General features: G+C 35.2%; 1 protein-coding gene across 2 annotated transcripts in view; it reads right to left on the reverse strand.

The window, feature by feature from the left end:
• The window catches only part of SLIT2 (slit guidance ligand 2), a 380624-nt gene that overhangs the window by 353896 nt on the left and 9782 nt on the right, over positions 1-16946 (reverse strand). For both annotated transcript variants that reach the window (XM_082462597.1, XM_082462598.1), the window contains one exon: positions 9818-9889. In XM_082462597.1, the coding sequence (XP_082318723.1) occupies positions 9818-9889 (72 nt within the window). The remainder of the gene's footprint in view (positions 1-9817; positions 9890-16946) is intronic.

Below are 16946 nucleotides of genomic sequence, written 5' to 3' on the forward strand. Positions count from 1 at the left end.
CAATGGTGTGTTAGTTTCTGCTGTATAACAAAGTGAATCAGCTATACGTATACATATATCCCCCTATCTCCTCCCTCTTGCGTCTCCCTCCCACCCTCCCTATCCCACCCCTATAGATGGACACAAAGCACCGAGCTGATCTCCCTGTGCTATGTGGCTGCTTCCCACTAGCTATCTATTTTACATTTGGTAGTGTTCTATTAAGAGATTTTAATAACATTCAATCCTCCTTGCACTCTTTTACCATGAATAATACAGAAAGCAGGTTTTATCCTGAGGCATTTGAATTTAAACTTAAAAAAAAATGGGAATAAACATGTTTAGCTGCAATATGAATAAAAATAGTGTACTTACAAAAACTACACTATAATGGTATAATCATTTCTGGAAAAATTAAGAAAGATTTTACTTTAACAGCAAGTAACTTAACAAATATTTTTTTAATATTTCATATATTTAAATATGAAGTTGCATACCTAGATAAAATGAGAAGTAACAGATATAAAGTTTTTAATAATTCTTTTAGAAAAAGACAGTGTTACTGAGTGTGCGGCTGCCCTTGACAGTACGTATTATATTTTCCAAATATTATCCATTTGCCTCAAGGCCACTCTATCTTAGGGAATTGCTTTTATAAAAGATCAGGAATAAGTGAAGGCATTTGATAGCATCAAATCTTTTAGCAATTAATGAAGTAAATCTGAATTTTCATATTAATGGCATCATTCTTCCTATTGTCTATGTATAAACTTCTTGCATCATATCAGAGTAATGATCTCTAATTACATAATGATGATGATAATATAATAACAATGTACCTCCCCCCACCCCCGTAGAATCATTTGACAATGTTTACCTATTTTGACCCTCATTCTTAAAACAATGTAACTATAGTGGTAGTTTAAAAGATGTAAAATTCATATAGTTAATACTGTAAAAATATTACACCTAAGGTAAATTAATTGGCAATTTCAAATGTTTTACAGCAGAAAGTTTAGAATGTAAATTAAATAACATTTAAATGCCAGATGTTTACATAGAAATAAAGTGTTTAATTAAGACATATTTTTAAGATACGAATCTAGAAACCTTTTAAATAAGCACACCAGATTTAGAATGTAATTTAAATTAATATTTTAGGAAAAAAAGGGTCAAGGTTAAACTGTTTGTTTTCCTTAAAAAGTGTATAATGTCTTTTGTGTCTCTACTAACAAAAAGAAATCTCAATGAAACTCGGATATTAAAACCTCCCAGGAAACCAACAATAAAAGCTGCTAAGAATTTCACAACTTTTTTTTTTCCTTAGGTGTTAATTAAATGATCATTTAACACTGCAATGTAAACACAACATTTTCATCTCCTGACAGCACAGCCTATTATAAATCCTGGGTAATAAAAGTCTCGGTGTTAATGCTCTGAACCAAGTTCCCACCACACTCTAAGATGCCTTGTCGTGTCTAAGGTTAAGCATCTAGACACAAAACAAAGCTTGCGCCTACTCCACTTCCAGTGCAATTTTCCCATCGCCCAGTGACCTAGGTAACACTTTGAGCAATAAAGAATAAATTTAATTTCTCCAGCATTTTGTGAGGATTAGGAACAATTGTTGGCTTGCAATGACTTTTTATCCTTGGATTCTTTTCCTCCAGAGCATTCCTCTGGTCCTAAAAGAGAATTCTGATGGTTTAAGACATAGAACAAACAGAACTTTAGGCTTTTTTCAATCAGTTGGAACTGTTGGAGGGGAAGCAATCAACCTTTCTCTGTGCTATTCTCAGCTATTCACATACTTCAAGCTTTAATCTTTCACTAGTAGAAGAAACCTATCATGACGGGGCAAAGCTATCTTTTTCCATTCTGTTTCCAGACTTATTTATTTCTCTTTTCTTTACATTTTTTTTTTTAAAAAAACACTTAAATCAAGTTGCCATACTTAGCTGTTCACATTTATTTGGGGGACATTTCAAGAGGCACAGATGTTCTCTTAATAACATTTCACACAGCCATGTTGTACCCTAGACCATGGGTATTGCCAAAGACTGGACTTTTTACTCTTCAGTGCTTCCTCCTCTAGAGTTTAGACTTTCTTAAACTCTTGCCCTAAGTTTCTTATATCACAATTTATCAAATGTTTTAAGGTTAACCCTCTATAAATAATTCCTTGATAGCAAATAACTTGGTTGTGGGTAACAGGTAATGAAGAGGACATATACACATTCATCTGACTGCAAAGCTTATGTACATATAAAAAGTATTGGAGTTACGATAAAAACAGACAAAACAAAAATAACTTCAGGCTCAAAGCTATTTCATTACCAATCATTGTTTAAATCCAAAGTGCTGAACAGTTTGCAATTTGAACTGCATTTTGACAAAATGTTTAGTCTAAAAGTGCACTGAAAATCACACATGCAGCTTATGTAGAGGTGGCCGGATGTTCCACAGATCAAATCATATTTGTATATTACAAGTTCAATGGACTAATTCTTTTATATTGTTTTTAAAACTGAAATCTTAGTGATAAAAATGGTCTTTAGCAACGTACGTAAATCTTCTAAATAACTTTCAATATAGTTTACCTATACCTTAAGGAGTTTACTCAGCATTTTCTAACTAATTCGTATTTTTCCTTCATTTTGTTATTCAAGACAACACATCATTAAAACAACAATTTAATATGTGGACTAACATAAATAGTTCCTGAATCACAGCCTCTTTTCTATCCTTGATTCATTTTATATAAGAGTTCTAAAATTATATGAATCATCAACTGGGAGTGGGTAAGAGATCTCATTAAAAACATTCTGGCCTTAATGTAACTTGTGTTGCCAAGTAAGGAGAATTGGAATGATGCAAATGCACATTTTATGCTAATTTGCAGTGTTAAAAAATTAATGTGGTTACGCTTATGTATGTGTTATTACACTGAGAATAAATGTAAGAGAGACGTGAAAGAGAACTGGGAGATTTGCTGACTGTGGGCAACTTGCAAGGACATCTGTGTGACTATTATTTCATCCCATTTTGCAATGAGAGGATGATAATCCTACAAGCATCATTTCTATCATACTGGAAAGTTGACAATGTTCTTTTGAATACAGAATTTATCTTGTGACTTGAGATATTCCCAGGAGGTAAATATCATCCCCATTTTACAGATAAGGAACCTTATCTCCAGAGGTGTCCACTGATTGACAAAGACAGCAAAGCTACTAATATCTGAGTAGGCATTTAAACACAAGTATTTTATGCAACCTCTCATAAAATAAATTGATTTCAGTGTCTTAAAACATAATGTAAACACATTAAAATTAGTTCATTAGAACTAACACACTACGGACACTTGTTCCTAGAATTAATATTTATATAAACTTCAGTCACCAAATTATAATCTTGAGATGGCAGTGGCAATTTTATGATTTACAGTCGAATTTTAAAATATTCCCTGATGATGTGTATTGAATAATATCTTTTTGACATGAGAACCATATATTTAAATTAATCTTTCGAAAAAAACACAGTCAGTCTCCATGAACATTGTAGGCTTTAATTTACATATTACAGGTCAGATGTTAGCAATGGTTGCGGTCCACAAATGCCCCATATTACAGAGGGCCACACACCATGCCAGTTTTTCTCCCCTGCATCTAGCACAGGATTCACCAAATTCAAGTTGGCTAACCATGAGTATTTGCTGGTGGAAACAGAAACATTTGCATCTGGGAAAGCAACTATTTAAACAAGTGCACTTGAGTGGGAAAGACCTTCCTGCACTTGACTTTCCTCTGCCAGGAACTATGCTGTGGATTTCACACTCAAAAAGTCTAGTTGGTGGCTTGGCAATAGTAGAAACTTGCCAATTTCTGACCTTCTCCAGCAACAAGTCTTTTATTAGTGATCCCTTTAAAGTAAAAACTACCCACAGGAAGTCTGGCAAAAATCTCAAATACAGTCTTAATCTTCATTGCTTTTATAACTTCTAAATCATACGATTGCATGTTGATTTATAAACAAAAGTCCTATTCAATGGCTTGCCTATTTTTTTTTTCGTGGCAAGTGGTAATGGCTACTCTGAAGTGTGTCCAGTTATCAGTCTATGAAGCGTTTTGTCTACCTATTTAAAAACAAACCTTTGGTTATATAACAGTAATCTCTTGCAATGAAATACTCCTCATATATCTGTTTTTTAAGTGGCAAGATCAGAGTCCCTTGGGCCCAGTAATAATAAGTAATTAATGTTACTTAATAAATAATAAGGGACTTGAGGTTTTAATCACTGACAGTTAACACCTTCCTAAGTGTTTTCTCTCATGTGAGGTCTTTGTTTTCAAAGATAAGGAGTCAATCTGTTCCCCTTAGCAAGGTATCAGTATTAACAATACAAACAGTGTATCCTTACATCAAATGATGACACAGACATACCACCTCTGAACAACTTTTATTCTCTGCACCTGAAGCTCTCTGGCAGTCTTGGCAACAGAGGTCAGCGGCAGCTATCATGGCAGCTCCCTGGATGATTAATGACGTCGATCTGGCGGGACCACAGTAACCTTGGCAACTATAACCTGCAATTCCTGCACTACCACTGTCGGATTTACTGTGTCAGGGGCCAAACAGGCCAAGAGTAAAATGAAGCAGGAAACTACACACCTGACACCTCTAAGGAGCCCACGCTTTAATCAGAGCTGGCAGAAATTAATTCAAGAGGAATTCTCACACAGGCACCACGGCTCTCTTCTGCTTTTATCCTTGAATCCAAGAATCCTGAGACTTAATTGGCATCAGAGAACTGGGGTGGGGGGGGTTAGTTTTATATAAGTGCAGTATTAAGGTATACTTTGCTTAGGTGGAAAATGGATCATTTTGATTTTTCAGTGTCTACCAATACCCTTCAATGTTTAGAAAACCTAAGGGGACAAACATTTAATTAGCCAAGGTACCCTTTAAATTTAATTTGGTTCCCCATTATTCATACTACCTTCCCAGTGTTACTATTTGCTCATTCAAGTTACAAACCCTGAGCCCAACGGAGATTTAATTCAATACATCAAACACTGAGAGCTTTCTAAAGGTCAAGCCTTATACTAAACCCTGGGGATGCTAAAAAAAATGTTTTTGTAATGCATGTATACCAGCATTTATAGCATAATTAAAAGAAAAAGAAAACTAATCTACTAACAATTGTCAAGTATACTAGTGGTTATATCTGAATGGTGAGATCATGAATTTCTATCCCCACTTACTTTTCTCTTTTTCTGAATTGTCTAAACCTTTTTTTTTTTTTTCTTGGCCACGAGGCATGTGGGATCTTAGTTCCCCAACCAGGGATCGAACTTGAGTCCCCTGCAGTGGAAGCGCAGAGGCTTAACCACCGGACTGCCAGGGAAGTCCCCTAAACCTTTTTAATATACGCATGTGTTACCCTTGTAACTATTAAAAACCAAAATCAAAAGCTAAGGCTCCTTCTATGAGAAACGGAAGTAAGGACAGCTTCATTGTATATTTGTTATGTTTCACAAAGCAATTTTTACCTTAATAGAAATTAAGTTTTCCTTAAGTTTTAAATATTCCCAATAATTATTATCAAAAAGTATTTGGAGAATCTGTAATCCTATCCGACAGCAAAGGAATTGTGACCTGACCAGTTGAATTAAGTGCTCAAAATTTATTTGTCTCAGGTAAGGAGTCACTAGGCCATAAAAAGAGTCCTTGGCTTTAAAAATACTACTTATAATGTTAGATAATTTAGTGGCTCCAAAGGTCTCTAGGGAAACACCACTTGTTAACCAGAAATAAAGAGTTTTTATTTAAAGAAGTAAAAAAAAATGAATCACTGGGACCTATATATTTGTTTTTGTTTGTTAGTTTTGTTTTGTTTCAGTAGATACAAGTGAAAAATGAGTTTCTGCAACGTGGTTTGGCTACTTAAGCTTATGTTAGAAGTCTGGGTAAATATATAATACTCAAAGAAATAAACTGAAAACCACAAAACAAATATTTATAACCGAATTCTTAACCACAGTACTAGCAATGAAATTCCTCTCTAATGAGCCCAGATGAGTAGCTGCAAACTCTAACTGGTAAGTCACCTTTAAGGTTATGTTTTTCAGGAGCATTTGTATAAGCTACTCATAAATTTCAATCATAATCGACCATTTCAAAAGTCACTGAAATTTCTGTCCGTTAACCAGCTCCTAATTGTTCTGAGAATCACGTTCTCCACTCTTAAACTGATAATAAAAGTGTAACCTCAGTTTTGGAGGAGAAGCAAAGGGGGAGGACAGAGTATCTACATAAGCTAAGAAAACTATGTGCTGTCTCTTTTAACCTCCAACCTATGGCCCTTTACTTTTCTTTTTTCTTTACTTACACTTTCCATCTGTCAACAAGTGCTTGTAATTTTATTACACTGTCCTGTAGTTTATGCAGAGTTGGTATTATTTTACAGAGTTCTGTTAATGGACTGGATAAATGGTAATGCTATTTAAACTAGTCTCCTGCTCCAACAAACACAGCTGCAACTGTACTACTATTTCTGAGCAAACATCTTGACCTGAACATGGAGTGCTCTCTCAACCCGTCCAAAGAGAAATTGGAGCAGACAGCAAAGGAAAAGCATATTTGGCCGCTAGCAGCAACCAACCGTGTCGAATCATAATTCATATACAGTGTACCCTCTTTTTCTTTTATACTGCATTTAGAGTTTTTTTTTAAAAAGCATGTGTGCTTCTTCACCTGGCATCTCATTTTCAGCCAAGAGTCAAATGGCGATTATTCATTACAGAAGCACAAAGAAAATCTGTATAATGTCCAGTTTGCTTAGATTTAATCTAAGCAAACAATGATAAAAGTCAAACATCAGTGTATGAACTATATAGTAAAACAAGTAAACTTTTTCATTGATTATGTATCAGGAAACAATAGTATTAAGTAAGGGTAAAAGATAAAATAAGTTAGGAAAAGAACTGGAGGTACGAATTAGCATTATGCATCAATTTATAAAGAGAAAATAAATCTAAATTTGTTTCTTTCATGAATTCTAGATGTGTATGGCTCTACTGAATTATACAGCAGGGCAACTGTAGACCATTTGATATGCAAATACAACCACCAGTCGACTTTCCCTGTCACAACATATTGTCCTATTGTTTGTCCAAAATCCTGTATCTTTTGTTTGGTCACTTATCCTTCTTGTGAAAGAAAAGTTCATTTTTAAATGAACATTTTAAAGGACATTTTTGTATGTAGATTTGTGCATATTTTTCCATCTGTCAGAACAGTTGTTTCGGGTTAGCTACTAGGCACCTGTATCATATGAAGAATACTTGAACTTGCATCCTTCCTCTTGGAAATTAAAGTAGACAGGCAGCTAGCTTCACAAGCTTTTGTTCCTTTATTTATTAAATACTCTTAATGGTGGTTGTTTAATCAATTAGTGATCACCATCATAAAAAACTGGTCACATGTAGCTTATAACTTTCCTCTCAAGAGAAAGATCATTACTAACAATCCACTAGGTCTAATTCAGGTGAGAGAACAGTGCCTCAACTCAAAAGAAGATTCCTTTTTCCTGATGCAGAAAAAAATTACACCTCTATGTTTCCATGTGTATCCAGTGTCTATGTCAGGTGTCAAGTAACAATCAGTATTGAACATTAAGCCATCAAGCTCTAACTTCAGGAAATCAAAGCCTTCAAGTCCCTCTTGCAACTAGTCCCACACCAGAAACAAAATTTTATCTTCCATTACTCCCCAGAGGAAATCCTTTGAGCCAAACAGGCACAGCATGACTCTGAACACAGCTGCCTATCGCCCTACTTGTTAACATGCTTTTAATTAACTACAAAATGTTGCCTTATAGTTTTATGGGTTCTGTTTCTTTAACTCACATAAGGATTCTGAGTCATCTTCTTTCATACCGCAGCTTCATAAAGTTATAAAATCATAACAAAACATAAGGGAAAATCCCTTGGTCCATTATATGACATTGTCAAAGGGGGCAAAATATTAAACAGAATATAATTTGCTGAAAAGTGATTCTGCACTAGATTATTATACCACCTGAATCCCTCTAAGAAAATAAATCCCAGTACTTCCAGACTAAAAATCAAACATTCTAGTTTCTCAGAGACAGTGTTAAAGTTACTTCCTATATTTTCCTCTCTTCAGCTTAATAATTTTAATTCTAGCTATAACAGTCATTCCATTTAAATTATATTTTCATAGCTACATAGGAAACAGACAATTTTCTAGACAACGTGGATTGTTTTTATACGCACATTGTTAGCAAAGTAGTAATTTAATAGCACTCAATGTATACTAGCTTTGAAATCAATTCTTCAAAATCCCCTCAATCAAAAAAAAGTTAAAGCAGAAAGTAGAATCTATTAAAACCATCTCTGTAGCCCTTCTTGCAAACTAAGCACAAATAATTAAATACAAGTATCAATTTATATTCATACATATAATTTTCATAACAGCCTACATCTAGTTTCCTTCGTAAAAATAGTCCTTAGAGAATTCTTGTTAAAAAGGCGGTCTCAAGGTTTCTTTATTTGATTCTTTTAAATTTACTTAAACTGGGCCAATTAACCAGCAGGGAACACAACGCAGAGGAGAAATACTGCTAGGTGACTTTGGCTATCCTTAGAGGAACAGAATCAGGAAAGTCAGACTCTAGAGAGAAGACCTGGTGTGTAGCTGGCTCCACCTTCGCCTGCTGGGAAAATTTTCTCTATAGTCAGCTAAGGTGTGAGGAGGGCCTAACACAGATTCTAAATGAGATACAATGTGGGGGGAGGGCTGTGGGAAGAGATCCTTCCTACTTCTGGAATTCATAACAACAATATTGAACTAGTAGGCTACCACGAAGCCATGGCTACAAAGTCAAGTTCAGAAAAAGCAATCTCTTCACTTACCCCACAAGCATGACCATATGGGACTTTCCCCACCATCCAGGTGTGAGCCAGGCTGAGCAATTTATTCTATATATCCCAACGATTTTTCACAACATCCACAAACATCAATAATCGTTATTTACTTTTCCAACACTTTGTAGCTTATCTCCCATCTGCACAAAATCATTCATATGGCTGAAAATCTAATTTTAAAAGCTTTCAAAAGTATATTTTCACTATGCACATTAGGTCAATGAACAAGCATTCCAGGGAAGAAAAACCGATTCTGCCTAAAACTCACATGACGCTCCTTCCAAAGAAGTACTTCTGTTAACAGTCAATGACGTATTTGATATGAAACCCTTACAGTCGTTCATATTGCAGAGTTTGGAATTCTGGCTTTAAAAGGAACATTTAAGAGGAAATTTACAGTCCTCTTTAAATACCTTATAATAATATTTCCAGACTAATAAACACTATGTGAATACAGAAACAATATCAAAAAAGCTGACATTAAAAACCCCAACTTGACAAGAAAACACTGCCAACTTCCTCTGAAGAGGAAGTGCAGTGGCAATCTTTCCCTTCAGACCTTAATCAAAAGTTTCCATAAAGAAGTTAGGTAAATCTCCCCATCAGGACCAAAAAAGAATAATACAATTACAATAACATATACACGAATCAGTAAACGCTAACCAAACAAAGGAACTGGAACCACTGGAAAACCAATCATAAATTTCCAAAAAAAAAAAAAAAAACGAAAAGAGAGAGAAAAGAAAGAAAGGCAAACTTTTAATCCATTAATCTACGGGTGAATAGATGAATAGATTCCAGGAAAGCACAAGGAAACAGATCCAAAATACATTTAATAAAACGCGAGGTACTAACCAAAGCAACAATAACTATTTCTGTCTACTTACAGTCTGTATAGCTTCGAAGTCCCCAGAAACAGCAACTCAGGAAACAGCTGAAGGTGATTTCTGTTTAAACGCCTTTTGAGAAAAACAAAAACAAAGCGTATGTTACATAGAAAGTACCCAACAATGAGACTGTGATTGGGTAGTGTCATGCCTCATCCTGTATTTCAGTAAAGAATGAAACGACATTCAAGAGAATTCAAGCATTGAAAATCAGAAGTTGGTTACACCTTTTGTTACATGACTCTTTAAAGCAATTTTCCATTGTGCTTACTCAGATGATGATTACGGGGGCCTAAACTCTAAATTCACATCCCCTGCAACATCAGTCAACCAGCACAGATGCAATGAAACAGGATTTCTGGACTCAGACTCTGGTGTCTAGGTTAGGCAAGTTCAACATACAGCAGAAATACCATATTAAATGGTGCCCTAAAATAATTCATACGCTGTCCCAAATGACCTACATTTTCAGCCAAGGTACTGAGGGGAGGTGGAAATTTCATTTTTTTTAGCTTTTCATTTAGTTTCAGAAAAATGTATAAGAAAGTGTCAGCATGGTTTCTACCTCTAGGCAAAATCACAAGAAAACCGCAATCCACAGTTCTTGACCCTTAACTGAATAAGGCTGAGTTATAACTAACAGTGAGGGCAAAATGTTTAAGTAATGTTTTTTTCTTAATGTTTAAGTGATATTGGGATGTTTTAAATATTTTAGAAAAGAATCTGATTGCAACTCTAACTCAATTTAAGCTCCGGTACTACATAACTAAGCTCTTTTGGACTATGCACACTAAAGAATGGCAAAATCTAGCCCTCATGTACTCATATCCCAATCTCATTCGTTTTAAGTGTACAATGTAACGTTTCAGTAAAAATAAATATCTATCCTCTCTACTTTTCCCAAATTTAAATAAAATGATGACAAGTTGATGTAAAATGCACACTTAAATGATTTATAAGCTGCTATAGCTCCAGAGGAGAGTAAGGACGTCCAGAAACTAACATCACACTGAAGAAACTTGAGGTGTTTCTTGTGGTAAAGATAAATGTTAAGGTGGCAGGAAAAGAGGGCATATCAATCTTGCCCTCTTCTAAATATGATGACATATTTAAACGGTCATCAGATGGGAGCAGAATTACAGTTATTTAGTCTCTGGAGGGCAGGAATAGCACTAGTAATTATAACTCAAGAAAGTAGATCATAAGGAAGACCTTTCTAAGTATAAAAGATATTAAGAAATGGGATGATCGGCTTTAGGAAGCTCTCAACTCCTTACTCCACATATATTCAAGCAGAGGCTATGCATTTTTTTTCCCCGCGACGGATGTAATAAAAAGAAATTCTGCATTAAGTGAAAAGTTGGACAAGGTGAACTTCAGAACTTCTTCCAACTCTAAAATGCCATGAGGAACTGATAGCTGTGCTTACCATCTTTTGCTGCATAACTCATATTATTAAGAAGTTGGTCATCTACAGAAATACTCTCAGCACTTAATAAAATGTATGCTCATGAAAATGTATGCTGAGACAATCAGAGGGAAAATAGTAAAATCAGTAGTGAAAGAGGGTGGACTTACTTTTCACCTACACTAATTTTGATGAATAAAGCACATAACAAGGTTAAATGTAAAGTGAAACCAAAAGCTTTTATTTTTTTTCTTTGCCAGGCATGGTTCTGAGGAAAGAGTACTTCCAGAGTCTACCATTAAACATTTTCAATAAAATATAACTTAATGATGACCTTGTTATATTGTGTCTGAAAAAAGAGATTACAAGTATTCACAACAGGGCTAATGAGAATTTGTCTAGGGAAGACTCCCTATTGTCCAAAGAGGCAATTGCAATTTTTAAAACGACAGAGATGTGCTTTCATAATCTGATCCAAACCATTGGACTAACGAACATCGTCCATGATTCTCCAGCCAAAACAAGCACGCTCCTTCAGGTCCCCAGCCCCTGCAGAGGCAACTCTCTGTATGGAGCTTTCCCTTTTCTCCAAAAGGTACTTTCTTACATCCTCTGTGTAATTCCCCTGATTCTCCTACATGAACTTGATTCCTCCCTTGCCTGTGTCTCCATATGCCCATAGTATTTGATAAATAAGAGTCCCTCACACTATATTATATTTATTCACATACTGGTCTGATTCCCACTACACTGTAAGCTCTTCAAGTGTAAAGGCCATATCTGTGTATTTCCTTCCTTCTTCCTGGGCACTTATTAGGTCCTTAAGATAAACTGCTCTTTGCATTTTGATATAGTTCAGCAAAATCCTAGCATGTGCATTTTATGTTCAGGCAACTTTCTCTAGGCATGCTCCCTAAGGTACCCGCCTTAGGTTTTATGCCACCCTCCAGATAACCGAAGACCCGCCACCAAACCTGATTTCATGTGCTCTATACAGCAATTGCCTCCCTTCCCTTCCTTCAACCTCCCCCAGCCATGCCATTCTCAACATCATCTAGAAATTGGAAGGAATTCAATATGTTGAAAAAATTCAGATATTCAAGTGACGGAGGGCTGCTACCAGATTTCTTGTTAATGGGTCTACATTGGTATCATTTTGGATATTGTAAGAAAGTAGATAATTCAGATAGGGTGCAAGCAGGGTCTTTTCTCAATTTTTTCTCAAGTTCTTAGTGGTTCTTAATTCATTCCCAACGTAATAGCTAACATATATTAAGCTTACTAGGTGATAGTCACTGTTCTGAGAAGTTTACATGAATTATCACATTCATTCTACGCCATAAGTAGGTGCTACTGTCACTGCTGTTTTGGATGAAGGCACACAGCTCATAGAAAGTAGAGCTAGAACCTGAATTCAGGTGGGCTGACTCCAGAACATACCCTCTGAATCACTCCTTTCAAAGAGACCCAGTCTAAACATTCCTCAAAATAATTCAGAATAATGTAATCCTCAACTTTCCTTTTCACCAATCTTTTTTTGGGAAAAATGTAGTTTTACATAGCCCACTTCCTAAATATCTATGAATGAATCACCTAAAAATAAAACACCAAGTTTTATTTAAAAAAAAAAAAACTAGCTGTATAGGCAGTTCACTATTTTAATGATCTATTTAAAATACCTAAAATTGAGAGCAAAACAAAAATACGTATAAAATATTTTTCTCAGAATTCAAGTAATTTATCACTATTTCTTGAAAATTATTATGAATGATCTTAATGTGTCTAAGCCTACCATGTGTATAAGACACAGTACTATCATACAAAAAAAGGCAGATAATAGGTGACGTGGTAACACGCATAGAAAAACAGTATGATTCCACTTTTTTTCTTTAAAAGAGTATCAGTACACTTTTGCTTCCTGTTCTATTTCCTCTTCCATTAGAACTAAGAATAAATGGAAATACAAACATTAAAATAAAAAGTGAAACTCTTCCAAAATATTCAATAAAGGAAAAAAATTTAAGCAGAATTTCTAATACAATGACCAGAAATTAACTTTTTAAACTAAAGAGGATTTTTTAAAATCCAGAATTAAGTTAAAGGCTATCAAGGTGCACAACAATTTCTAAACACAGCTCGAGAAAAAGTAACCTAGCTTCTTCTAATACCACAGAATACTTCTTAGTAGCTTGAAGGTGAGCGTGTCATAATAATAACTCTAATGTAAATGTGTTAAAGAAGTTAACATCTAATAGACCAAGAACAGATAAACAGCATGTAGTGAATTAAGGGCATCTCAGAGGAGGATTTATGGGAACCAACATGAATTTGCTGCATTAAGCAGACCAGGTGGGTCAGTTACCAATTGTTCCCAGCAAGGATACTCAATTGTGTCAAAGGACAGATAAGAGATTCAGTGATATTCAGCTCCTGTGTCATCACCAGCTAGGTGGAATCTGCCCACAAGATCTCAGGAGACTGACTGAAAATTCGCTGGATAGAAATTCATGGTTTCAGAAAAGTGTGTAATGTGGGTCTCTGAGACACATTTTTTTAGGGTAAAGATAAGAAAGATCTCAGCAACTGTTTCCTCTGTGCTATGGGCTATTTTTTGACTGTGACCTTCAGTGGGGTGAATGATCTTTCTGTGTCACACTAAAGACCACTGGCCTCTGAAATGCAGGTTCTTAACAACCTCAACTTGAAGGGCAGCATAAGCATTATTGACAAGCATTGTTTCAAATTATTATCTGGAAGCTGCTCCTGTGACTTGTCCATTACTAGAGGTTGGAGGTCTCTTATTGTTTCAACTTTCACCTCAATTCAATTAACATTTGCAACGTTCACCCCAATCCAAAATGTAAAATGAAAACGATTTTACCAAAGCTAGTAAAAAATGCAAGTCTCACATTTACCTGTCATTGTAAACGTAAGGTATTTACAATGTGCCTGATCTGTAACAAGTATTTGATAAATGCTGCCTTAAAAAGTCTCTTTTACAATCTCCTATTTCTCAAACATAAATGCCTTCTTCTCAGGTAAATTTCCATTTGTCTTTTATGCTAACATTTTTAAAGCAAAGGTTTTTAACATTTAGCTAGTATTAGATAAAGTTTATATTTTCAGCAGTGATATCAGTATTTTCACCCTTTATATTCTGTGGTAGGGAGATCAAAACTTATTAATAAAAATGTTGCTTCCTATTCATTCCCCTTACTTCTTGATATTCTCTATATATTCAGAGATTTTGATAACTACTCTGAAAAAAATTTGCAGAAGGTTTTGTACTTTCTTCGCATCTCGTCTATTGATTATATGCTATAAGAAAATCAGAAGGAAAACGATAGTAAATATGGATATTTAAAAGTCAAATTTATTATAGACACATTTTTTTAGTTCAATAAGATAAAATAATTTCGAAACTCAGCTTCTGAAAAACAGGAAAGGAGATGCTGAAATGTATAATGATAATAGTTCCTTACATGCTAACTCTGCGTCAAGCATTTTGTGAAACTCTGTGCATTATCTTAGCAAAATCATGTACCAATACTATGAGATATGATAACTGTTTCTGTTTCAATGATGATAAAACTGCAGTTTTAAAAGATGAAGCAATTTGATCAAGATCTCACAGTGGAATTGAAACCAAGGGTTTTTTGATGCCACTCCTAGCTAATGTTTTAAAAGCAGGTAGAAGAGTTTGTATCTGTTTAGAAAGCACAATCAACAGCACAACCAATGAGTGTCTGCCAATATTCATAGGACACCAGGCAATAACATATAAAATTACAAGGTGCCTACACTGAGGGGAGTCTAGGTTATCTACACTGAGCAGAGCAGCAGCAGAGAGATGAAGCCCCACCTGCATCCAGGGCGGACAGACACTGCCAAGAAGACAATCAAACAAATTTTTGTTAATGTTATCTTAAAGCAAGATTCCAATTGCATTAAAACCAAATCAGTGCTATTGTTACCAAACTTTCAGTCTGAAAGTGTTTTCACCAATATTTCTCCCAGTCCAGCAGATATAAATTGCTTTGAAAACAGATAAGAGCAATAAATACAAAGTCCATACAGAAAAGTCTCTCCTTCTATGGAAAGTTGTGAAATTCAGTCTAGAAGGCATAATTCAGGCAGAAAGGTATCCAACAGGAATGAAAGACAGAGTTCAATGTAAAATATTTGACATTCGTTGCTTCCACAAATACATTGTAACAGTGCAAACTAAACTACTCATTTCAGGGGAGGTATAAAGGACACAGCATCCAGCAAACACTGTCACAAAGGATGAGCCCCAAACAGATGTGGGAAAAATAAACAGCCTTGCTGTTTCAGAATTTATAAAACGGTCCACAAAGAGCAAACAGGCCTTCTCACCACCGTTCAACTTCAAGGCCCATTAAAAAAAAAAACGCTGCATGAGAAACCCTCTCAGACAGATTGAATGTTCTGCAAAACTTCTAATAGTGCACTTGCATTAAAGCCTTCTAAGACCATAGTCAGTAAATGTAATTTAAAATCGTCCAATATTGCTTACAAACAGGTGAGAATAATTTGATATTTGGCTATCACAGATAGTGATACACTCTTGAACATCTAGGTGCGTGATTTATCTCATACAATGTACATACTGAGCCTCTTTGCTGCGTTTGAGATGTTCTTAAAGAGCCTTTCCCAAGAAAATAACTGCCGTGATTTTAAACTTGGGTATAAACGTGCCAGAGAACAATTCTTTTAAGATGAGCTTGCATTCTTTTCCAAGGAGATTAGCACTGTTAGTTTGCCCTTACTTCAAGAAAAAGGACGTGTTATGTGTTGCCTATAAACTTGCAGGTTGAGTCAGAAGAGGGATTCTCCACCTTGATGAACAGGGGATAAGGGGAGCCTTCCTTCAGACCTGTTACACAACCTATTCTCTATTTGAACTCATGTATAGCGACCTACAACAAAAATTCTAGAGTGCCGTAGTTCCTCAGCCTCACATTGGCTGTCTCATGCCTACGCATGGTATGCACACCCAGGGAGAAATAACTCAGCACCACCTTCAAAAAATACATGTGCCTTTTAGATATCCTTTAAGGAGAGGATAGTGTTTAGTCAAATTTAGGCTCTATTGTAAAGACATTTCTAAATTAAAATGAGTATTTTCTTTGTATTTACTTGATAGAAACTTTAAAATAGCTAAGTGAACAGGCTTTGCATGGCTTCATTATAATAATATTTTCAGGACTCTTTTTTTCAAGCAAAAATGAGTATCAAATGACAAAGTTAGTAGAAAAAAGGTAATCTCAAATCCAAAGATACCAAAACTTGGAATGTTTAAAGCAATATTGTCTTATAGGAACGCCTTTACAACTTATTGGTAGGAAAAAAAGTGCAGTCCAAGCCTTTGCCTTTATCACTTCTGCAATTTCCTTATTGCAAGGGTATGACCGTGCAGTTAATGAAATACCTAATATCCAAGGTTTTCAATGGTATGCTATTGGTTCTCATTAATGTAACTTAGGCACATACGCATTTTATTTTGCATTGAGTGTTTCGTTGCATTTCGGACAAAATACCTTAATTTTTTTGGACCACCTTAAAAAATTTTCAAAAACTTTCTCATACTCTTGCATTTGTATTATCCAGGAACTTACAAAAGCAGATGATTTGCAGTACTGAAACACTGAAGTGGCCATAAAATAGAACTTTAATGACTGCAGCATAATCCCATAAGAC

The sequence above is a fragment of the Balaenoptera physalus genome, assembly GCF_965194825.1.
Source record: "Balaenoptera physalus genome assembly, chromosome: 5".
NCBI lineage: Eukaryota > Metazoa > Chordata > Mammalia > Artiodactyla > Balaenopteridae > Balaenoptera > Balaenoptera physalus.